Consider the following 26,072-nt stretch of genomic DNA (forward strand, 5'->3'; position numbering starts at 1 on the left):
TCTTTCTTCTTTTTGCAACGTCCCCATTCAATTTGAAATGTCTTGTTTGAGCTGGGACACAATCCTCGTTCCAAAAGCTCTCCGTAAAACAAACAAACTTGTTTCCATGGAGCAATGATGGAGATTAATTATGGAGTGGAATTGCTTGCTCATGTTTCTGATAAACATGAGACAATATTCCAGCTCTGTCTCTGAATAATAAAACAGACAGAGAGAAGGCTGATTCTCAAAGATAGATGAGAGTTTTCATCTCTGAAATCTAGGGAGCGTCCCATCAGGACACCATCCATATTCATGACTTAAATCACTTCTGCTTCACTCTGCTTCACACACACACACACACACACACACACACACACACACACACACACACACACACACACACACACACACACACACACACACACACACTCTGTATAAATACTGTATATAGGATGATAAACAAACATTCACCAATTTAGCTATCCAACATTTTAATCCTAGCATGTAGATCCAGAGATGGAAATATGTGCATATCAAATGCAAGATTAAGCTCTCCTTTTCTCTACACACACACATACGCGCACACACACACACACACGCGCGCACACACACACACAGTTTCCAAAAGCATGCACGCACGCATGCACACACACACACGCAGTCACGCACGCACGCACACACACACACACACACACACACACACACACACACACACACACACACACACACACACACACACACACACACACACACACACACACACAGTTTCCAAAAGCATTGTTTTTCCTGCACAACAACATTCAATCAAGCATTCACTTCAGGGAATGCTCACTGATTAATATTCATATGGACAGGGGAAATTGCAAAACAGTGTTCTTCATTTCTCGTCTGGCAGTAGCCAGCCGAGCCGTAGATACGATACAGTAGGCTGCTACATAAGCCTGCTGACGCAAGACGTTGGGTCTGACCACGTGAGACTACTTAATTTCAGTACCTCCTGTGTAAACTGACTGATATACAGTTACATGTAAAAAAAAAAAAAAAAAAAGATTGACAACAAAGTATCATCCCTCCATCATCCAGACAGAGCTACAAACCAGACTGACTATATCACAGACTGACTATATCACAGACTGACTATATCACAGACTGACTAACAAATTGTGCAACTTGTTTCCAAAGATGCAGTCAAAACCATCCAGCCAAATTTGAACGATTAAAAATGTTGCAGAGTACATAAAATTAGGTTTCTAAATCATGAAAAAAAATAAGCACTATTCTCTGCTCTGAAACTCTGGGGGGGTTTATACATACTAGAGGCATTTTTGAATCTCCAGGGTAAAGGTACTTTATATAGTGTTAGGGGACGGGGCCTCCATAGAGACACTGCGCAACGCGTCATCATTCAGAAACCACGCCCAAAACGGGGGGAAACAGAAACCCCCCCTCCAATCCTGGCGTTCTCCTACTGTATGTCGCGTGCATGGTTGCGTGTTGCACAAAAAGATCGTATATACGGAAGATGAACACTCCAACTTACTTCCTTGACAGCTAGATCCACATTTTTCTTCTCGCCAATTCGCAATGGCTTCCTTGTTTTGCTCAGGAGTACAAAAAAACTTTAACTGGCGATTTTTTACATTTGTTGTCTGCGCAGCCCACCACACAACAGCTTTTAGCTATGTTTAATTCAAGGAAAATGTCGCTGGTGTGTGGAAATGAACAGAGCTTTTCCCCCGTGATGGGCATGGCCTATTTCATGCAGTGTCTCTATTGCATAATCGAGCCACCACTCCGGGCCCTCTTAAGGCACACCCGAAAATGGTTCATGGTTCAAAGTATTTTCACATGTTTTCAGCGAGTTATTTTGTGTAATGTGTTTAAAAACAAATCTAAGAATTAGTTTTACACAGACTTTAAAAAGGAAGCTAGCTAATCTCCAGTCTATCTAAATAGAGAGCTAGCTACTCACCAGTCTTCTCAGTCTTGTGTGGGGGTTTGCTGGGTTCCTGACCAGGCAAACAGGGACACGGTCCTTCACACTTCACTGAGGTCACTTTCCCAGACAGACAGCCTTGGAACTCCAGCTTACACTGTAAAAACACACAAAGACTCACAAGTAATGGCATCTAGTGGCATCTGGTAGACAACACACACACACACACACACACACACACACACACACACACACACACACACACACACACACACACACACACACACACACACACACACACACACACAAAGATCTTTAGATGTAGCTGCCTTTATGCAGAGACATGGAACTCTTACCACCCAGATATGAAGCGTATAGTTTTACTTGTTTGTAACTAGCAGAAACTTCCCTCCCAATTCACCCATTTCCTGTCTAAAAGGCCGGAAGTAACACAGGTGCAAGCAAAGCAGTACATTAATGAGGGTTCCCGACTTCTAATCCATTTCGTGATCCATTGCCGGGGCCCTCATTACTGTGTTGCTTGCACCTGTGTTACTTTTAGACACAAAATTGGTGAATTGTGTGGCAAGTGAAAAAGGTTACTGGGTGTTTTAATGGGTGATATCATTGGTTCTTCACAGAGCGAAGAAGGTGAAGGAATGACTTGCTCATTTGTCTTTGATGATGAACAGATGTGTCCATTAGGCAGCGAGAGTAGACACACCAACCCAACACACAAACCCAACACAAGACAAAAAGTCAATCAACTACGTAGAGTATCACTCTCGTCTCAGATAAGTGAAGGGTACGTAGAGTATCACTCTCATCTCAGATAAGTGAAGGGTACGTAGAGTATCACTCTCGTCTCAGATAAGTGAAGGGTATGTAGAGTATCACTCTCTTCTTAGATAAGTGAAGGGTACATAGAATATCACTCTCTTCTTAGATAAGTGAAGGGTACGTAGAGTATCACTCTCTTCTCAGATAAGTGAAGGGTATGTAGAGTATCACTCTCTTCTTAGATAAGTGAAGGGTACATAGAATATCACTCTCTTCTTAGATAAGTGAAGGGTACGTAGAGTATCACTCTCTTCTCAGATAAGTGAAGGGTACGTAGAGTATCACTCTCTTCTTAGATAAGTGAAGGGTACATAGAATATCACTCTCTTCTTAGATAAGTGAAGGGTACGTAGAGTATCACTCTCTTCTCAGATAAGTGAAGGGTATGTAGAGTATCACTCTCTTCTTAGATAAGTGAAGGGTACATAGAATATCACTCTCTTCTTAGATAAGTGAAGGGTACGTAGAGTATCACTCTCTTCTCAGATAAGTGAAGGGTACGTAGAGTATCACTCTCTTCTTAGATAAGTGAAGGGTACATAGAATATCACTCTCTTCTTAGATAAGTGAAGGGTACGTAGAATATCACTCTCTTCTCAGATAAGTGAAGGGTACGTAGAGTATCACTCTCTTCTTAGATAAGTGAAGGGTACATAGAATATCACTCTCTTCTCAGATAAGTGAAGGGTACATAGAGTATCACTCTCTTCTCAGATAAGTGAAAGGTACATAGAATATCACTCTCTTCTCAGATAAGTGAAGGGTACGTAGAGTATCACTCTCTTCTTAGATAAGTGAAGGGTACATAGAGTATCACTCTCTTCTTAGATAAGTGAAGGGTACGTAGAATATCACTCTCTTCTTAGATAAGTGAAGGGTACGTAGAGTATCACTCTCTTCTTAGATAAGTGAAGGGTACGTAGAGTATCACTCTCTTCTTAGATAAGTGAAGGGTACGTAGAGTATCACTCTCTTCTCAGATAAGTGAAAGGTACGTAGAGTATCACTCTCTTCTCAGATAAGTGAAGGGTACATAGAATATCACTCTCTTCTTAGATAAGTGAAGGGTACGTAGAATATCACTCTCTTCTCAGATAAGTGAAGGGTACGTAGAATATCACTCAGATAAGTGAAGGGTACATAGAGTATCACTCTCTTGTCCGATAAGTGAAGGGTACATAGAGTATCACTCTCTTGTCCGATAAGTGAAGGGTACATAGAGTATCACTCTCTTGTCCGATAAGTGAAGGGTACATAGAGTATCACTCTCTTGTCAGATAAGTGACGGGTAAGAAATTGTTTGGACTGGTTGAGGGGAAAAAATCCAATCATAAAATCCCTCCAAGAGAAATAATAAAAACTTAAATGGGTTATGTAAATTCTGCCTGCAAGGGGCCGGGGACAAGTGTCGCCAGTGCGAGACCATGACTGTGCATAAAACACACACACACACACACACACACACACACACACACACACACACACACACCCACACCCACACACACACACGGGTCTTAGATTTCTCCAGCTGACACTGTCATTTCCCACATTCTAATTTAAATCCGTCATTTCCTGCTTGTCACCTCTAGCTGCTACAACAAACTCTGTTAATGTTGTTTAATGAAATGTGTTGACAGGCGCTGCTCGATCCTGTTCTCCACAAATTGAATTAGCTGTGTGTGTGTGTGTGTGTGTGTGTGTCCCTGGGTCTGTCTCTTTCTCTCTGGGGGATAATATGCTTTTAATGAAACACTGTTTTAAAAGAATGAGAGTGTGTGAGACTGAGAAATGGACGGGAGGAGGTCTCACCTTGGACGAGTAGGTGTGTCCGTCGGAGCCGCACACAGGACTGAGCTGCAGCACTGAGCACAGCCTACATTTCCCATGAGCACCAGCTTCCAGCCTGTGTTTGTGGCCTAGGCTGCCTTTCCTAGGTTTCACACTGACGGGGAGAGAGGGAGAGAGAGAGAGAGAGAGAGAGAGAGAGATAGATAGAGAGAGGGAGATGCATAGTCAAATTGAAGAAGCATGCAATTAGTGATGAGCTGCAACCATTTTGGGTACATATTGTATAACTGTACCCTACAGCTCTGTCTGCACAGTAGGTGTTTTTGAAATTCTTGGGTCCGACAGACCGACCAACAGAGTGACTTTGACTTATACTATTTGCTGGTCTCAGCTAAAAAGCATTTAGAGAGAAATGTTGTGCTTCTCAAAACATTCTTCAGCACTACTCAGAACAAAGTAAGAACTTTCTAGACTTGTAAAATCAGTAAAGTACTGATTTTCTGTATACAAGTAGTACTGTTTTTCTGCTTGTTAGGGTGAGAAGGAACCCAGAGAAACCTGATTGGCCCACTGAGGCCTTTTCAATATAGAGTGTAATTACATCTGATCGAAATCTGCCAGGACTCTCCTCTAAGGTGTCATTTATACTCAGACGTCAAAGCCCGCGCCGTGCCCGCTGTACAGCTATGCCAGCTAAGCTAAGCTCCCTAAACATGTCACGCACCGTCGGATCGACGCAGCTGACGTGAACAGCGCAAGTATACTATAATGTAGATTGGGAGCTAACAGGAGAGAGTGAAAACTACATTCTCTCCTTGGGCTAACTTCTACTCATTGAAATCATAGTGAAATCACACAATGGACCCTTCTCACGGGGGCCATTTTGTGTTGAAAAGGCAGGATAAACACAGGTGCAAGCAAAACACTAATGAGGGTTTCAAACTTCCATGATTGGAATTTGGAAACCCTCATTAGCGTTTTGTTTGCACCTGTGTTTATTCTGCCTTTTTCGACACAAAATGGCGGCCGTGAAAAGGGTCTATATTACTGATTTCACTGTGGACTCACTCCCCTGGGAGCCCCTCGTCAAGCTGACGTCCGACTATAGTATCTATGTGTACTGTAGCTGCCGCCGACAACGTCCCGCTCGAGCCTCACGTTGAAGCATGTTTGTGGCTTAAGTGTGCTCACAGAACACTGCTGCCTACTGATCCAACACCCAGCGCTGCAACAAGAGCCAGCCGCCCCACAGAACCAAAACCCTGCAGAGAGAAAGTCACATGACACCGGAATGATGGAAAGTGAATATCAATAACTGAAATGAACAGGGTGAGATTCCACACCGACACCCAAACTCTCTTTCTTCATCCACCCTCCTTCCCCCTGTCTTATTGAGTTGTCCTAAAACTAAAGTCTCATGTGACATACGCTTCAGTTCTTCCTGGGTAACAGAACAGAGCAATGGTCTGTGATGTAATACAATCAGAAAGGTTAAGCTTGTGTTCTTGTTTTGTCCTGGTGTTGATCTTATTCAAGTACATTGTGGTTTACAAGTCATGTGATTGGTTCTTACCTGTGGGGTGGCTGCTTGTGATTGGTGCAGATGGCTGTCTGGTAGTCATGGCTGACACACAACTTATGAGGAGGGCAGCGCACTTTCAGACAGGGGTCCTTGGTGGAGTCTGGACCTACAGGGAGAGAGCAGGGCCAAACTTCATCTCTCGGCTGTGATCAAATGAGTTTGCGGTAACGGAAAAAAAGCAAAAAAAAAAGGGGGGGCAGAGAATCAGCATTAACTGTGTCGTGATGATCTCATGGTTCAATCTGTTTACCTGGGAGATATCGATCAGCTCTGCTGAGCCCATGGTCGAACCCTGGAAACTATCAATATGCTGTGACTGCCTGAGGTCAGATCCCAGCTTGAGTCTGTCATGTCTCCATGTCTCTTTACTCTCCGGTCAATTTCTCCTGTACTTCCTGATGAAGTATTGAAGGATGAACTCCACACTGTGTAGCAAACCTATACTTTTAGCCTCTATCTCGAGGCTACTGAAGATGACTTTCTATTTTCCAATTGGTACATTCTCACAAAGAAGACTAAAGGTTATATTGACACAAAAAAACTGTGTCATAAATGTTCTGATGTATCTTAATGAGGACTGTTATTTCGGAGTGTCGACCCTATCATCTTCCACATCGGTCTCCATGGTGACGTTATCGCCGTGGCAGCGAGGCACAGCTGGCTGCTGTCCAAGGTGACAGAAAAGAAAGGAGAGAAGAAACATGGAGAGCGGAAGCGGATCATATGATTGGTCAGAAATACAAGGTCACCGCATCAACAACAAGGCCCGTGTGACCCAGCGTGTGTGATGAGAGGAGTGTGTTTCACTCAAGAGGAAAAACACTGCCTCCCACTCTGATGGGGTGAAGGGCGAGTTAAGACTGCTTTCATTTCATTTGTCTCCGCTGTGGCACTCAGTTAGATGATAAAAGCCATATTCTAGTAGTCGTGGAAATGGCTTTATGTGGTAAGGCTGATTCTGTACGCTATTGTGAATGGTTCGTTCATCTGATGCTAATAGTGACTACTTTAGTGAAAGTCGAGGCATAGGTCCTTCTGTGTCACGCGTGCATTTGATGCTGCGATATGTTGGTGCGTTCTGTAACTTATATCATATGGATGGGTCATATTGCACTGAAATCAACCCGAAATAAGGTTGGCCAGTAAGTTGTACTGTATGTTACAGCGTGAGCTATGGTAAAAAAAGGCTTTGGAAATAACATTTTGATGGTGTGATAATTCCACCCTCCAAAAAAATTAAATGTCCGCCCACTGGTGGAAGAGTGGTAGAACGGGAGGGAGAGAAAGAGAAGGGGGCAGTAAAAGAGAGAAAAGATGGAGTGAGGATGAAAGAGGACAAGCTGACATCAGGCAGCACGCTCTGGATTGATGGTCATGGTGGACCTGTCAATCAAAAAGGCCATATCAGATGTGTGTGTCCATCATAATGACTAAAAAACAACAACTACAAAGAGACACGCTAATGACAAGAGATCAAAGACAAATAACTCATGTTCCTTTAAACGACACACACAGTGAACGCACTGAAAGGATTTCAAAGGCTGAGCTGATGAAGACGTGTGTACAGATCAAAGCTCTGTGCTGTGTACTGTATACATCATTAGCATGTAGCTGCTAACTACCAGCTGGTGTGACGGTGAACAGCGACTAGTCTCTGACCTCATCACACAGCGCTGCTGTTTACATGGCCTTTATGTATATAATTAGTGCTTATTATTACCGCTATCACACTGCTGTGTCAGCCACACACGTAATATCTCTTTATTTGTCTGATCCTCGCAGTGTACCTCACAGCTGGGGGTCGACACACGCCTATAGAGTATCGCAGGGATGATGTCTTTTTCTAGGCTTACCCAGAAGTCCCTGCACTTCCTGGTTCTTAGGGGGAAAAGACAATAGAGCTCAACAGGCATGTGACTTTTTGTGACGTATCCCGCCCCAGAAGTAAGTTCCCCATTCATTTTCTCCATAGACATTTCGGGAAAAAAATCCTTATATAATGAGTTTTAAGGCTGAAACAAGGGCTGTAAAGTCAGCTAGAGTGAATTATGACATCACGCACTCAAGGTTGGCTCCATAAGCTCCCAAAAGGCTGAAAAAAGTATCAAACTTAAACTGCGATTTCTCAAAAAGTAAAACAAAAAAACAAAAACAAAATCAAAACGCTGAATTACAGTAAAGCGATAAAGTATTAAAAGTGGTGACCCGTTTAAAGTTTGAATGGAGTTTGTCGTACATAATATGAAAGAGTAGTTTGAGTTCAAAGAGGCCATGGTTTTAACAGTCCTCCAATAGACTTAAACAGGTACTAAAAATTTGTGTGCTGCGTTCGGGGCTCAAGATGGCCGCCAGAACAAAAACACTGCAAAACTGCAACCCATGAATACACAGAGGGAGACTATATCTGCTCACAACGGTACTATGCTTCATACAGGGCCCTTAGAAATAAAGAGGTACTATGCTTCATACAGGGCCCTTAGAAATAAAGAGGTACTATGCTTCATACAGGGCCCTTAGAAATAAAGAGGTACTATGCTTCATACAGGGCCCTTAGAAATAAAGTAGAGTCCTATTGCAGAATGAAGAAGGAAAAACACATCAGAAAGTGACAGGGGGAAAATGAAAGCAACGCACAAGTAATAAAGATGTCAAAGCTTATTTAGGTCGACTCGAGGGAATAGATTGACAGTGCTGCGTACATCTTTCTCTGGGACGGAACTCACTCACTCATTTCCTGTCTATCTGTGTGTAAATGGGGGTCACACCTATGTCAACCCTCCTCCCTGATACCTGTCTGCTTTGTGGTGTGTTTCTATACTTCTGTTTATTCGGGCCGGGCCTCGCCTCCATCTATCAGCGCCGGAGGAAACCCATCTGATTTCTCTCCTCCTCAGAATGACTCTGTCACCGCGAGGGAGAGCGAGAGATGAGGAGGAGGGTGTGTGTGTGCCAGAAGAAGCAATATAAAATCAGACACACACCAATGCACAAGTGAGTGCAGTGTGAGTAAGTGCTGATACAGAGTCACACGCAGTCATACAGAGACAAATGCCACCATATGGTCAAACAACCTGGAGATTCAACGATACTCTGAATCTCTTTCTGTTGGTGGCAAGTGATGCCTGAAGCAACAGGAGAGGGGACAGCAGAAGGAGAGGGTGACAGTGACGAAGATGAGGGGGGGAGATGACAGGAGAGGGCAGGAGAGGAGAGGAGAGGGCAGGAGAGCAGTGGCTCTGAAGAATGGCAGAAAAACAGGAGAAGATAGCAAAGAGGAGAGTTGTATCCATTGCAGGCTTGACTGAGCAGCAGCATGGACTGACTGATTAACTAACCAATCAATTCTATTACAGGGTCATTGCACCACAGCTCTCTCCATGAACCTCTTCCTCGCTCAGCTGCCATTTCTTTCTCTCTTTTTCATTCACCTCTATTCTTTTCCCCGTTTCATTAACTTGGATACATAGAATTTCATAACAACGTCACGACAGCATCCAGCATAAGATGTGTACCGGTACTTTATTATTAATGATATCATTTTCTTATAGTGTAAAATTTTAATAAAATGTTGCTAACAATTTCTCACATTTCCAGAATCACGGCAGATGAGAGCATGAGAACAGGGATTTGAATGAATGAGGTTCAGTGAGTTAAATGAGAGGAGGTTGCCAAATACATGTACCGGTATGTGTGTGTGTGTGTGTGTGTGTGTGTGTGTGTGTGTGTGTGTGTGTGTGTGTGTGTGTGTGCGTGTGCGTGTGCGTGTGCGTGTGTGTGCGTGTGCGCGTGTGCGTGCGTGTGTGTGAAATGAATGTGATGCTTCTTCATCAGAGGCTGCTTGGTAGCAAGGCTGTGTAAAGACACTGCTTTGAGTGACTTAGCGGGGGTTTGGCGCGCTACCAATTTCTGACAGTTTTTCTATTCACTGTGTGTCCGTCCATTCCCCTGACTCTGTGGATGAAGTGGCTTCATATTGACTTTCCTCCCACCTCCACTCTCTCTCTACAGCACAGTCTACAGAAGCACAGTCTACAGCACAGTCTACAGAAGCACAGTCTACAGAAGCACAGTCTACAGCACAGTCTACAGAAGCACAGTCTACAGCACAGTCTACAGAAGCACAGTCTACAGAAGCACAGTCTACAGCAAAGACCCTCAGAGAGCCACACCGCAAACACAGAAACATGCACGAGATGACTATACTCTCCTAACATGGCTCCCTCCACAACTCCAATCCTGTTTGTATAGAGCAAACTCCCACACACTGAAACCAATCGTATGCTTTTGTGTAAATAACAGCTGACACAGGAGTATGGGCTCTGGCGCATTGTTCTCCCCAGTTATTGCTTCTGAACAGAAAATAAACAAGTTTAAGATTAAATAAACCAGCGCTTCAACAAGCGTTCCCACGGGAGCATTTCTGACTGTTATTTGAAAAATGAGCCTCACTTTCAGGCTTTGATGCGCTAATTAAAAAGGTGTTTCTCCTGTTTCACCTGGGGGACTGCAGAGGAAGAAAGGAGCCCATTTGGAGGGTATAAAATCCCCTTCTCTCTGCTTTGTGAGCGAGCTGTTCCTCTGGGTGCGACTGTTTGGCCTGCGAGAGGCACTGGAGCGAGGGATGACAGAGAGCAATGATGGAAGGATGAAACACAGAGAGAGCCTCTGGGAGGATGGAGTGCTGGAACGGAATTAAACATCCAGAAAATTAATGATTGAAAACGCGGCAAAATAATATGAGTTTTGTCTGTAACTGAGGGACGAGGAAGATACACAGAGGCCATTTCAGATTGAGTGTCAGGGAAGAGACCCCAGTGGCTTATGGGAATACAATGTCTGGGGGGGGGGAGAGAGAGAGAGAGAGAGAGAGAGAGAGCTAGAGCTAGAGCTAAAAATATGATATGATGATAAAATATGGTTTGCGGCAAAATCCATCAGAGAAAACCACACACACCACACCACACACAGACTGCAGTGCAGGCACATCACATGAAATAAATAACAAACATCAGTAAAACACTGCAGCAGTCAGAAGTGAATGGATAACGGAGCTGCTGGCTCTAGGGGATAAAGCAGTGTTTGTACGGTGAAGCCAGCGGAGAGCAGAGGGAGGAGCAGAGGGACGAGCAGGGACCTCTGCATACAGAGGCTGATTGCAGACTGGGAGAATGGAGCGGGCTTTCCGCATGACTCGCCTGTCAACCAGATCAGGAAAACACACGTGTCTGACCCGACTCCAATCCCTTTCCCACTGCGCCATTCAGGGCACTCTTCTACTTGACACTCAGGTTAGCAAACCAGCCTATCAAAGAAAAACAAAACTGACTCGATATGAGAAAATATTCCCTTGAGGGTCTTATCAACACACCCGCACGCACACACACACACACACCCACACTCACACACACACACACACACGCACACACGCACACACACACTAGATTTCACAGATTCTTTGGGGAGAATATATGTTCACACACTATTGTCCTGCTTTGCCACACTGGACCTATAATCTCATAGGAACTCACACAACCCAGTGTGCATTCACATGCACTACTATAAAACAACACAAAAGACAAGATAGGTCAAGTTGTGCAGAACAAAATGGAATGTACTTTCCAGTGAGAGCTGGAGGTGAGCAGGCTTCATTAACACTGCCATTGGCGAGTTGACTCGTCAAAAAAAAATCCAACGGTTGACTGCCATTGACGAGTCAAGTCGTCAAAAAAAAAAAAAAAAAAAAAATTGACGGTGGGACGTGGATCAACGCCCCCCACGTCTCCTATAAAAATATGGGAGCCACCGAACGTGTACAACCCATTCCACCGACCCACTAAGTGGCGACAGTGCTCTCCAGACTAGAAAAAGCCGAGCCAAAACTGCAGGGGAACGCGCGAGGAAACCATTCTCATACTGTAAAATGGATTGGCGAAAACGCTTTCGCTTTCGCGCATTATCGCGCTGGGAGCTGGCGGTGGGGGATTGCAAATTTGCATAATAGATTATGCGTGCAACACACTTTGAAACACCGGCAGAAAGCCCACAATCACACGCAGCTTCATTCCAGCTGAGCTCACAACCGAAACGACTCATGCAGACTCGCCCAAAGAGCAGCCGCCAGCAGCCAGGCAGCACAGTCAGGCAGAGCCTCGCTTGTACCGCTGCAGCCACGGAGAGAGGAGAACACACACGGAGGGAGGAGTTTGAAGGAGAGGGGGGTTTCCTGCTGCTATGGAGGAAATTACTGTTCAAAACTATTGTTTAGATGTCTTACGGCAAAAATAAATGGTTAAAGTGACTGTTCTATCGAATTTCACAAAAAGCCATTTATCTCAGCATAAATTTTCAGACGCTGAAACCATGCTGTATTCTACTGCTAATGCCTACATAACTACTAACTCTACAAACTAACTCTTTTAGACAGAGAAAGCACACATTCTATTAGTTCTTTTGAGATAATTTGTGTTCACAAAATCTTAGCAGAAAAGAATCCTCGGCTCTTGAAAGATGAGCCAGAATCCTCAAAAAAAAAACTTGGCAGAACCTACCTACAGTATTGAAAAAACGGCTGGCAGTGAATGTGTTAAAAAACTATAATATATTTTTTCTGAACCAACATTAATACCGAGTACTTTATTAAGTAGACTAGCCAATATGAAACCACTCTGAGTACCACTCAATTAACATCCATGCAACCCAATATTGACCCATTGGAAAGCAATTACAGCAACAGCAATTGTTTCATTTGATCAAAGTAGGGAGTGACAAATGTGTCATAATCCTCAATCAAATAAAAGCCAGTGGTGATTTTGAATAGGCTTATAAAGTGTTTAAGTTCATATAGAGTATGTAAGGTGGGTTCTATGGTGTAAAAAAAAATGCACTATACTTCATAGAATCATCATGTCAGAAAAACAAAATCTAGCAGGCATTTCGACAGATGAAAGGATGCAGCACTTCCTCATCAACGGCCAATCAGGCGCTTGAGACAGACCCTGTGTTTCTCAGGGCAAAAGCCAGAGGATTTCAGCTGATATTGTTTACACAGAAAGCTCTGCAGGGGCTGTTCAATAAAGCAGGAGCCTGTCGGGGGTCTGCACACTGACTGCTTGATTTGACCATTTGATTCGACAGAGGCTCTGTGACCAGCGTGAGAGCTAAAGACTGATGCCTGAGGCACGCTTACCTTTGTGAGCAATTGTGTGTGTGTGTGTGTGTGTGTGTGTGTGTGTGTGTGTGTGTGTGTGTGTGTGTGTGTGTGTGTGTGTGTGTGTGTGTGTGTGTGTGTGTGTGTGTCCTCATGCATGCATGCAGGCAGACAGGAAGGAAGCAAGGTTATGTTTTTCCTATTACAGAGACAGCTTTGATGAATGCTATCCAAATCCCTGAGAGAAAACACATCGACTTCTGACAGCAACAACTACCCGTTAGCTGCTGACAGACAAGGACTTGCCGTTAGCTTGACCTTTAATTCAATGGCAGTGAAAGTTCCAATGAAAGAATACAAATGACTGACGGTGTGCGTTGGAGACTGCTAAGCAGGGTTTACCTGGCTTATAGAGTACTACAGGAGTGAGGCGGAAGTAGCAAATAACCACCATGCTCTGGTGCGTAAGGGGAAAAGGCTATGGGATTTTAGAATGGGGATTTCGGTTAAATGCATGAAATAAGGTCTGTGGCAGTGTGTGGTTAAGAAAAGTGTATGGGAGTGGAAATCTGTGTTCAGCAGGATAATCTTCACAAATGAGGACCACTTTTATGACTTTTGAAGCGTAAATGCATTTTTTATATGATTGCATGTCATAAGTCAGGTATGCATAAACGTTTCCCCTTTTCCCCCTAAAATATATATTTGGGAAACAATAAATACATCATAGCAAAAACATTTATGGCCTCTAATTGGTAGTAAGCTTTTATCAAGCACGTGCAACATTACCACGTTTGTAAATGGTTGTTACCCATAATTTAACTTCTTCTATACGTAGTTCACTTTGGCTCGCTCCACCTACAGTAGCAGCTGTTGCTGCACGCGGCTTCCTCTCCTGTCATTACTGATAGCACGTCATGCGCCCTCTGTGGTTGGGAAGGCTTAATCACATCACAATCCACTCTTGCAACCCTCTTAAATAGGCTTTTATTTAAAGGCTATTTTCCAGTCAATTCAAATTCAATTTTCAACATTTTCCTGAGGCGGCTCTAAATTACGGTTAGCAAGCCCGCCCAAGATTTTACAATAGAGGACAAACCCTGCTGACTCAGTGTCTGGTTGTCCACGTTATTTACTGTGAACTGGGATCGGTCTCTCACCTGCACAGACAGGCAGATGAGAGCGGTCTGCTTTGTTGCATTAGGCCTGGTACCTCACCTTCAGTGTCAGATAGACAGTAATTACCTTGTGACCTCTTTATTATCTTTATTTAACTCTTTATTCAGCACTTGACCTCCATCAAAACCAGCTACTCGCCAAGATCGGATGCAGCATTTAACACGTTCATGCACAGATTCAACAACACATTCAACAGATCATTTGACTCTTTCCATTCTTATTGATAGAAGAGAACATAGTGGAGGGATACTATTTCAGGAGGGATAATGCCTGTTTGGGAGACCGGATCTACCTTTTTCCCCTTATTCTTCTTCTTTTTTAGTGTAAACCAATAATAAAAATGCAAAATGAGGAAGGACCCAGGACTACTTTCTTGTCTGAAAAGTGGAATATGTTGTTGAATCTGTTCATGAGCCAGGCTCATTCAAATGAATGGGAGGTAAAAATCCAAATGCTTTATTTCCATGGTGGTATTACAGTAGTGCTAGTATATACTGTATGCCTTTCATCCAAGTCTATTATAATTCCAAGCAGGATGTGAAGGTGACTCTACAGGCAATAACTCCTCATTAACTCTAAACATGGCCCTCTCTGTCTATGTCTTTCCCTCAGTGGGCCAGCCTCAGTATGGAGTCTGCAGTGCATCCTGGGATTGCATAATGATAATAAGCAGTAGAAGGACATCGTGCCCATGAGTCAACAGACAGATTACTCTGCAGTTGGCCACACACTCTGTAATGTCCTTTCCCCTCCTGGAGTTATTCTGCAGTTGGGCACACAGACACACACTCTGTAACGTCCTTTCCCCTCCTGGAGTTATTCTGCAGTTGGGCACACAGACACACACTCTGTAACGTTCTTTCCCCTCGTGGTGTTAGACACAGCACGGCACCCAGCTTCCACTCAGCCCTGTGTTCATTAAGGCACAGCAGGGCGACTGGGAGGCCATTGTGGCTCCAGGCTGTAGACCTCCTGCAGAGACAGTCCAGGGCTGTGGGACTGTACTGGCCTCCCACATCACTGCAGAGTGACAGCTGACTGTACTGGCCTCCCACATCCCTGCAGAGTGACAGCTGACTGAAAGTATCTCGCTGCTTCTCACAAATCATAGTCTGTTTCTTTTTCTTTCAGTGGCATTTCAACTTTCTCATTTATGAGCCTTTTATTTTACTCAGTTTTTTTTTTTGCCTTGAATTATTTTCCTGTTGTTTGTACACATACCTTTTTATCAAGTTCTTGCAGTTTTTCTCCCATTTTCTCCCCAAGTAAAATGGTAAATTGACTGCATTCATAGCGCTTTTATTTACCAATGTGCCTACATTCACCCACTCATACTCTACACACATTCACACACAGATGGCGTCAAGGTACCACGCATGGTGCTGGCACAGCCATTGGGAGCAGACTGGAGGAGCCGGGAATCGAACCACGACCTAATTTATCCAAAGCGATTTGTGGACGACTCGTTCTACCTCCTGAGCCACAGCCGCCCCAATTGTACTTGGCCAATTCCCCCCGCTGTCCCAGTCCAAGCAACCTCCACCCCCTCTGCCGATCTGGGGAGAGCTGTAGACTAGCACATGCTCCCTCCGATACATGTGCAGTCGCCAGCCGCTTCCTTTCACCTGACAACAGGGAGTTTCACCGGCAGGACGTAGTGCATGGGTGATCACGCTATTTCCCCCAGTTCCCCTCCACCCGAACAGGCACCTCGATCGAACGGAGGAGGCACTATTGCAGCGACCAGGACTCATACCCCACCGCCTTCCCACCCGCAGACACGGCCAATTGTGTCTGTAAGAACGTCTGACCAAGCCGGAGGTACCGCTGCCGGGAATTGAACCCGCGTCTCCGCAGTGGGAGGCGAGTGCTTTTACGTCTACACTACCCAGACGCCCATTTATGAATATTCCTCTTTGACTTTCTTGCTGTTTTCTCTAATTCCCTTCACTTTTCTTTCCTTGCCATACTCCCCTCACTCGTCTTTCTCCCTCCTGTCGTCTGTCTCTCCCTTTCCTCCACATCTCACTCGGCTCGGCCTGCATAATCTGCTCTGCTGAGGTGAGATATGCTAATGTTGACCCTGCTGCACTACTCCTCATGGTGCTGCCTTCAGGGCCCTTTGAGGCCAGAGTTCACCTGTAATGACTGACCAATTATAGCCGCTGAACACAGCAGATAGTCTGGATTGGAACTGGTCGACTTATCAAATATTGAACAGTCTCTCTCAGGACGGCCTAACTCTGATATCCACAGAGCACAGAGGCATTTATTCAGTCTTGTACCTCTGTCTCTTATACTTGCTTTAGAGTAGTGGGCCTTCGAGGCCATCTCTCTGTATAGGCCTTTGAATCAAACTGATACTGCAGTCTAGCGTGTTAGTCTGCTATCCAGTTTCCCAGTCTGTCAGCTACTTAGAGGTAAAGATACATGTCCATTCACCAAGCCAAACGAGGCTAATCCACCAGGTGCGATACTTGTGCCAAAATGCTGTTGTATTATTACTCACATGTAGATAGCTCTCGCTTCAGAATGGGAACTGCAGCTAAAACAGTGTCGGTGCAGAACAATGTGAGATCCCTGCATGTCCACACACACTCTTGGATTAAGAGGTGAAGGAAAATATGAACGATTTCTTCTTCTCGGGCTGCTGTACTGTGAAGTTTCTTGAGCTACACTGCTACAGTACCTTCAGACTGCAGTTTTCAATAGCAAATGAGCAGTAACTTTATCTAGTTCTATTTAAAGTCAATGAGGCGACTCAGATTTCTATGCCAACGTAGAAATCAATAACAGAAAATGTTGAAAATGTAACTGTTCAGGGCTCATTTGCATACAGCCTGTTTCCTCCACAGCATCAGCTCATCCTATTTCCATTCTGATGTAAGTCAATATGAGACACAGATAATCTTACTGTAGAGCTGAGGTCACATGCTGTCCATGTAATCATGTCTCTGACACTCACCATCCTGTACTGTCCTCTTGTCTGGGTCAGCGTGGGATTTGCTACCTGGACCCCTATTTCCGCCGGGCCAGACCTCTGTCTCTGCAGAACACAACCAACAAAACCACCAGGTTAGGCAGCAAATAAGTTGATTTATGACATTTTTAGCTGGATGTTCTATGGATTTTTAGCAAATTACATTTTTCATCTGAATTCCAATTCTGTTTCATTCCATGACATCTCAATTGCATGTTACACTATGTAAATGGGCTAGCATCTTTCTTTATCTGTCTTTTCAATTCTGTCTCCAGGTGGATATAGCTCATATCTAGCCTGGGTAAACCCATCCCCCAGTGACCTGCTCTCAGACCTGTTCTCAGTCACCTAGTGACTGGGAACTGAGAGAGCAGGTCACGTGGGGGCTGGGTTTACCTAGGCTAGCTCATATCCACCTGTAGTTACACAATGCCAGACTTCTGTAGTACACAGAAACATGTGAGTAATGAATCATCCAGCACTAACATCAGTGCACCAATGAGAATACACGATTAATAGGGCTGGGTTAAAAAAAAAAATCGATATATTGATATTCATGTGAAGGAACAAGTATCGATACATAAATCCCAGTATCGATCTTTTAAAATGCATTTTTTTTTTTTTTTTTTTATAAACATAGGCTATAATATTATAGGCTGTGTGTGGTAGTTAAAACATAGTTTCAAGTTGACGTTTATTTATGTTTGTAGTTAAAAACATAAATACAGTACTGTAGGCTACATGTGCATTGTGCATGCACCATGAGCCAGATGTACAGACCTCAAATCTGTTTGCACTATAATGTTTGTGAACTGGAAATGTTCATGAGCTGTATTTAATTTGATTTACAAAGCATTTATACTTTATGAAACACTGTTTACAACATGCTGCTGTTTAATGATTCTGTTGTATAGTGGACATCTAAATTTGTTTGGCTTCTCACAGAAGACTGTAAAGAAAGAGACAGACAACTGTAAAGAAAGATAAGATGTTGAATGACTATGTTGGTCATGTTTAAATAAAAAAGAATTACATGATGTAACTGCTTGCTTTATGGTCAATTCTTAATGTAAATATTAATATTTTTTAATAATGCACCAGGTTAGAGGGTTCCTTGTACAATTTACAGCATTAGTTCTTTGAGAATCTCTTCCATTATCAAAGCAAAACTGGTATTGTAACTAAAATATCGAATTGTATCGTATCGTATCGGAAATCGTATCGACTTGGGACCTTGTGTATCGGAATCGTATCGTATCGGGAAGTCAGTGGCGATACGCAGCCCTAACAATTAAAGTGTCAAACTATGAAATACACAAAGCACAGAAAGTACACTCCCACAGCAACACACACACCTATCACCACTCAAACCAAGTACACTCCCACAGCAACACACACACCTATCACCACTCAAACCAAAACACGTCTGTTTACAGTAAGTGCACTATATATAGCCTAGACCCTTTGACACTTCATTCATGAACACTTTTAAGACTTTGAAAAGAAGCGTTATTGCAGCATTAGTACCAAAAGGTGTACAGAAAATACAAAACCAGTGGGAAAAAGCTAAATCCCTTTAAGAGTAAGTAAACCACATCGTTAACACATCTGTACACAGGAGGAACACACACTTGGCCAATGGCCAGCAAGGATTTTTTTTTTTTACCAGACATTGACAGGTCGCGTTTATTCTTAATGATTAGGACTGGGTAAAGACAGACAACTGATGAGAGTGGTAGACAAAAGGGGGAAGGGGCTCCTGCAGAGGTTTGGCAGGGTCAGTGCCACTGTAGTCTGGGAACCCATTGTTAAAAAAAAAAAAAAAAAAATCTAACCTCTGGGGGCAAGCTTGTTTCAATACCTGAATAACCAGACATACATACATTGTGTATATATATATATATATGAATAACCAATAACTCAACTCACCCGGCCACGCCCCTTAGCTAATTTTACTGACCACTTGCGCTATTATGATTATTATTATGGTGTTCTTCGACAATGCCGACAGACTTTCATCCAAATTGAAAATCTGACTTGAGAGATGATTGTGACCAATCTTTCAATTCCTTCCCTCCAACAACCCCTTGTATTTTCTCATCAGAGAATGGCTTCATCTCAGAGTTATCCTGTCCTGCCTAAGGCTTCCTTCTCTGTAGGCCTTTTATGTTTGTTTTATTGCCTCCATCTCTCTCTCTCTCTCTCTCTCCCTCTCTATCTCTCTCTCTCTCTCTCTATCTCTCTCTCCCTCTCTATCTCTCTCTCTCTCCCTCTATCTCTCTCTCTCTCCCTCTCTATCTCTCATCACTTTGACATCCTGGCATTTAGCCTGAACTGCTGTGATCGTTACCAAACTCTTTGCTCACTTCTTCACACATTTTTTCCCCAGTATACACACACGCACACGCACACGCACACGCACACGCACACGCACACACACACACACACACACACACACACACACACACACACACACACACACACACTCTTCTGCTTCTATTCTATCTGGAGTGTATGTTTACATCAACTAAAACAGCCAGCTCCATCGATTCACAGCTTCATTTCTGTCTGAGCGTGTGTTCTGTTGACTTTGGTTCTGCCTTGTAAATTGGGAGTGCATGGCAGTAAAAATCAATTGTAGCTGGAGAGTCACTATACATTCAGTTGTATTTGCTACAGTACATTACCCGCCTCTTCCCATCTCTGTCACCCCCCCTGTTTCAATGTTTGCCAGCTTTTCTATTTGAATAGGATTTAGTTGACTTGATCTTGCATGTGTGGTCTGTTTGCTAAATTAACAATGCCCCTGGTTGTGTGTGTGTGTGTGTGTGTGTGTGTGTGTAAGAGAGAGAGAGAGAGAGAGAGGAGAGAGAGAGAGAGAGAGAGAGAGAGCGCAGACTCCACAACACTGATTATTGTATGTGACCGAGTAATGTGCATATTAACCCCACAAAACCGAGACCGCCACCCGTGGCTAAAAATAGCTATTGTTCTAACTTTTGAACCGCTAATCCTATCTGTATGCTAAAAAGTCATGCCTGCGTCCCGATTGGCAGATTTGAACGACAGAGCACAACACAAAGCAAAGCCAAGATGGCAAAACGACGGTTCACAACTGAGAAAGCTTTGAAATTCATGTTTTCAAACGATTCGCGAGGCGATGTTGTGGTGGAATCGTCAGATTCCGACGCAGATCACTGGTGCAGCGAGGAGCGGCCTACAGCCACGACTGCTCCTCGCTGCACAATGTTTCTTTGTTCGAAGAGAAGTTAGCCCCGCCCCCCGATGTCCCGATTGGCACATTCGCACGACAGTCACGACAACAACGCAAAAACAAGATGGCAAAATGACAAATGAAATCACTGGTCCACAACTTAACTCAAATCAACTCTCAATAACTGTCAAACTAAATGAATGCCTGCAAAAACGTTTACAGTTTTCGGATATGAGTGAGATTATGTGCAAAATAAGTCAGCATTGAAAAGTGGCGGAGTGTCCCTTTAAGGTTCTCCTGACTTAAAATGATGCGCGGCACCTGATGCTGACTGCTATATAGGTTAGAAAAACAACATAAACACTGGAGTAGAGTCAGGCGCCCCCAAAATTGTACTAGGTCTTTGAGGGTTAAGTGTGTTTGTACGGTGTGACAATGTGTGTTTGTGTGTGTCTGTGTGTGAGAGAGAGAGACACTGTGTGTGTTTGTGCAGTGTGACACTGTGTGTGTGTATGTGTGTCTCTTTCTCTCTCTATTTGTGTGATAGAGATACACCACTGCGAGCGCTGGCCTCTTTGAAGCAGGGAGATAAGAGCAGAGCTGGGGGTCACGGGTGTTACTATTGAGTCACATTTCATGAACCATTAAAAGCACAGCAGTGAAGGTGGCGTGGAGACGCCCGGGGAGAGAGAGAGAGAGAGAGAGAGAGAGAGAGAGAGAGAGAGAGAGAGAAGAGAGAGAGAGAGAGAGAGAGAGAGAGAGAGAGAGAGAGAGAGAGAGAGAGAGAGAGAGAGCTAGAAACAGGCACAGGGACATTGCAATAAAAGGCAACACATTTGTTCTCGCTGTGACAGCCGCTCCATTTAATACATTTTACAGCCTCTCATACAGACGTGAGGTGAGCCGCCCAGTGTTGTTTGCTCTGCTTCTGTTTCCTCCTCTGTCTCTCTCTCTTCGCTCCTTCAGGAGAAGTAGATCTATATAAGTACTGTAGATCAGTGGTTCTCAAATGGGGGTCCGCGGACCCCCAGGGGTCCGTGGCACTTTGCCAGGGGGTCCGCGAAAAGTTTTCAAGTAATTTTTTTTTTTTTTTTTTTTTTAAAGAAAAATGCTACATGTTAATTATTCCTTCTCAAACTACTTCCTACATGGTGCTAGTCTATCAAAATATCTTGGCTGTCATTGATTGTGTTGCATAGTGGTTTTCTGTACTGTTGACAAATTGTGATATTGTAAGTCGCTTTGGACAAAACAAAAGTGTCTGCTAAATGACGTAATGTAAATGTAATGTAATAAAAAAAATATATATACCGTATATATATTTTTGTTGCAAAATCTTCATAGTTCAACGAAAATAGTTTATGCTTTAAATCTAAAATGGTTCATGGATTACATTCTAATAACAAACCTATCAAAATAAAAGTCAAGCATGTTACCGTGGAAACAATTAAGCTTAGCCCAAAATCACAAATCAGAATGAGGGGGTCCCCGGTATATTTTCTATCTTGTAAGGGGTCCTTGGCTGAAAAACATTTGAGAACCTCTGCTGTAGATAAACGTGTAAAAAAAAAAAGGTCTGGAAACTCATGTTTGGATGATCTGCTGTGCTCTGCTGTTACTGTATCCTCAGTATTGTATCTTATCTGATATGAAAGTCTGTCCCTTCGCAAAGCTGTGTCATTTGTAAGGATCATGCATTTGTGGGAGGAGCAGCACAGCTGATTATGCGAGTAGCGCAGACGACGTCAACAGTGTCAAATTGCCGTGCCAGTGTCAAACAGTGTGTCCTCCTGTTGGTATTGACTCTATTGATGATTGAACTCTCTATCAGTAACAAGGAGCAAACAAACAATGGCAATTTTGCACTTTACTCATTGAACACAGTCAGGAGGCTCAGTAGCAGGTGGAAGAACCTTACACAGCCACAACAGCCTGGCACCTCCTCCTCATGCTGGTCACCAGCCTGGTCAGTGGGATGTCATTGAGTTTGGAGATGGCACCACAGCTTGTGGTGGGCTGCGCAGACAACAAAATGTAAAAAATCGCCAATTAAAGTTTTTTTGTACTCCCGAGAAAAACAAGGAAGCCATTGAGAATTGGCGAGAAGAGAAATGTGGATCTAGCTGTCAAGGAGGTAAGTTGGAGTGTTCATCTTCCGTATGTATGATCTTTGTGTGCAACACACGTGACATAGGAGAACGGCAGGATTGGGGGGAGATTGGGGGAGTTTTTGTTTTCCCCCTCATGTTGGGCGTGGTTTCTGAATGATGACGCGCTCTGCAGTGTCTCTATGTCTTTAATCATCCAATCAAACAACTCAAAACAATAGAGTCAAAACCAGGAGGATACAGGTGGGGTAGTTTAAACCTTTTCATAAACTGATCAAAAGAAAAATGTTATCATGTAAAGGATGAATCTGATTACTCTCTGAGGCCATTTACACCTGGCATTAACATGCGTTTTTGGTGATCAGATCGCAATCAGATTGTATTTTGAAAGTACAGGTGTAAACACCCCCAAAACACATTGAAGAAGGATTGCAATCTGATCAGCCAAACCACCTCCGGAGGTGGTCAGGGACGCATTATGACAACATTTAACAGTGTGTAAATGCAATGCGTCCTCTCAAAACGCATACAGCAACTGTCATAAGGAAATACATAATCTTCATCTTCTTTGCAGTTTTATGGCGGTTGGCATCCTTAAATGTTGCCTTACCACCACCTACTGGATTGCTAAAACTACATTGCAAATTACGGAAATACGTCCTCACACGCGAGTGTTTATCTAGTTAGCACAAAGAAAGAACATCACAGCCAGAGCTAGCGTTACACGCTAACGTTAACAGCAAGAAAGGAGAACTAATGCTATGGATGATATTGACACTCGTGGATGGAGTCATGAGGAGACCAAGTGCCTGCTTTCAATTTGGTCTGACGAAAGGATACAAGCTAAACTTGGCAGTGCATATCGCAACCGACCCATTTATGAAGTAGTGGCTGAGAAACTGGCAGAGAATGGCCACAACAGGACCTGGCTACAATGTCAGCGAAAAATTAAACACCTGAAACTGGCTTACAGACAGGCCAAGGACAAGAACAACAAAAGTGGCAGGGGCAGGGCAACGTGTCCTTTTTATAAAGAAATAGATGCAGTGCTGGGTGATTGGCCATCGTTTTGTCCAGGTGAAGAGGAGGGACGTTTACTGTGCATGCATTTGAGCTTAACAATAACCTCTATTTCCCTGTGCATGTATGCAAACATGCATGCACACGTTCAGGGGGCCCGCGGGTGATGACGTTCGAGCTGGAGAGCAATCGGATTGCAATCTGTTCACCCAAAATGCATGTTAGTGCCAGGTGTAAATGAAATCAGGCTGAAGTGATCAAATACAATCTGATTGCAATCTGATGGCAGAAAACGCATGTTAATGCCAGGTGTAAACGGCCTCTCTGGCTGTGTTCTTACTACTGCGCATGTCCATGATGCCCTCCGTCTTGACGTAAAGGGGACTCCTGTGTGCTGCAGCAGGAGAAGAGAGGAGCTGCTGCCAGAAGAGTTATGTTCAAACCATTTTCAACACTCCAGCGAGGAGAAACCCACAAGGAGTAGGCTATAAAAGCGCCAATCGTTTTCTCCCCAGGATTCCGTGTCTCTCATTTCCATGCGACAGTCAATACAGTACAGTATGTCTGGCATAATTCACGCTTTAGGCTACCGGTATAATTACACAATTTATTTTTCACTGTGAGAACATGTACTTGTGACGTGAAGAGTGTGTGAGAAGTGTCAATTGCGTGAAGAGTGTGTGAGAAGTGTCAATCGCTTGAGTCTCACGGTCAATGTGAGAGTTGGCAGACCGGTCAATTGTATTCATCACTTTTGTGCACGTCACGCAGCTGTTCAATTATACATTATGTGTGGGCGCACACCAGATTGTATTAAATCACATCCCATGTAAACAGTTGACCTGGGCCCAGTTGCACAAAGCACCTTAGGTTAAGATTTCCCTCAGGGTCCGAGTTAAGGTGTCCATGAAATAGAATCGACTGCACAAAACACCCTTAAATCTCCTCCATAAGGTTAAACATTTTAAGGAAAACATAAGCACAAGATTTAAGGGTGTTTTGTGCAGCCGATTCTATTTCATGGACACTTTAACACTAACCCTAAGGCAAATCTTAACCTAAGGTGCTTTGTGCAACTGGGCCCTGAAATCTTCAAACCGATTGAGGAAAAAAGTGTGCATGTGTAAACGCAGCTAATGTGTTTTCATTGTTTGCTTTACAAGTTATTGAAGGGGGGGAAAACAACTAGCCACTGAATATGTAATATCAAGCTAACTTCACACAGGTTTTTATGGAGCGAGAGCAATAGTGCTACTGCTAGATGCTGTTGCCATTGAGAGTGACTGGTCTGATGCAGAAGTGTTGCATGATGGATTGATTGAGGTGGTGGAGGAGAAGCTTCACTTCTACACTACAATGGATTTGGTCCCTTGTGATTGTTGGAACAATGGTGCAAAATAGGGGGTCCGGAAAGAAGCTTTCAGATCATTGATTCTGAGGGGGGCCAATTGTCCACATGAGTAAGAAAAAGATATAAACAAAGAACACAATAATTGTGTCAATTATTGACCCAGTAGTCCATCGCCAATAGCTTTTCTTCTTCTTCTTTTTATAGTGTATGTTTTTTAATAGTGTTTCAGGCTGTATTTTTCCTTTGAACAGTTTGACTCTCCTGTGCTCCTCTGGACTGCTATTTATAATCTTCCCTTTGACTCCCTTCACCAGATAATGCATAACAAATCACAATCTTATAAATCTACTGGACGAGCTCATATACAAGAGCGCAGAATGAAATCACAGCTCCAGAATACTGATTCTAACATCGGCCTTGTTGATAAGACGACTGTTATCTGCTGCCAAGGACTCTTTCCTCTCTTGTCTCTCTGCTTAGCCTCAGAGGCCATTTCAGGACAGCTGTCCCACCAACCACTACAGATGGAGACGAGCAGAACATAAAGCAGGTCCAGAAAAGCAGGAAGAAATAAATACATTCAGAATAAACTAATTAATCAGACGCTGACTCTGGACTCTGGAATCCAATCAGGAGCTGTGGAGACTAGCTGGACAGGAGTAGGCACGGCCTGGCCATGGACACCAAGGATACAGGAAATCTGTCAGTTTTTTGTGTAACTGTATGTGTGTGATTGTATGTGTGTGATTGTATGTGTGTGATTGTATGTGTGTGACTGTATCAGTATGACTGTATGTGTGTGATTGTATGTGTGTGACTGTATGTGTGTGACTGTATGTGTATGACTGTATGTGTGTGACTGTATGTGTGTGACTGTATGTGTGTGACTGTATGTGTGTGACTGTATGTGTATGATTGTATGTGTGTGACTGTATGTGTGTGACT

The 26,072-nt window shown here is 43.6% G+C and overlaps 1 protein-coding gene across 1 annotated transcript in view; it reads right to left on the reverse strand.

The window, feature by feature from the left end:
- LOC310789979 (testican-1-like) overlaps positions 1 to 26,072 on the reverse strand; it is a gene marked incomplete at both ends in the record, with an annotated part of 94,401 nt that overhangs the window by 18,599 nt on the left and 49,730 nt on the right. The window contains 3 exons of the mRNA XM_083651702.1: positions 1,955 to 2,075; positions 4,568 to 4,700; positions 6,120 to 6,234. Coding sequence (XP_083507828.1) covers positions 1,955 to 2,075; positions 4,568 to 4,700; positions 6,120 to 6,234 — 369 coding nt within the window. The remainder of the gene's footprint in view (positions 1 to 1,954; positions 2,076 to 4,567; positions 4,701 to 6,119; positions 6,235 to 26,072) is intronic.

The sequence above is a fragment of the Poromitra crassiceps genome, assembly GCF_964638095.1.
Source record: "Poromitra crassiceps genome assembly, chromosome: 15".
Classification (NCBI taxonomy): Eukaryota; Metazoa; Chordata; class Actinopteri; order Beryciformes; family Melamphaidae; genus Poromitra; species Poromitra crassiceps.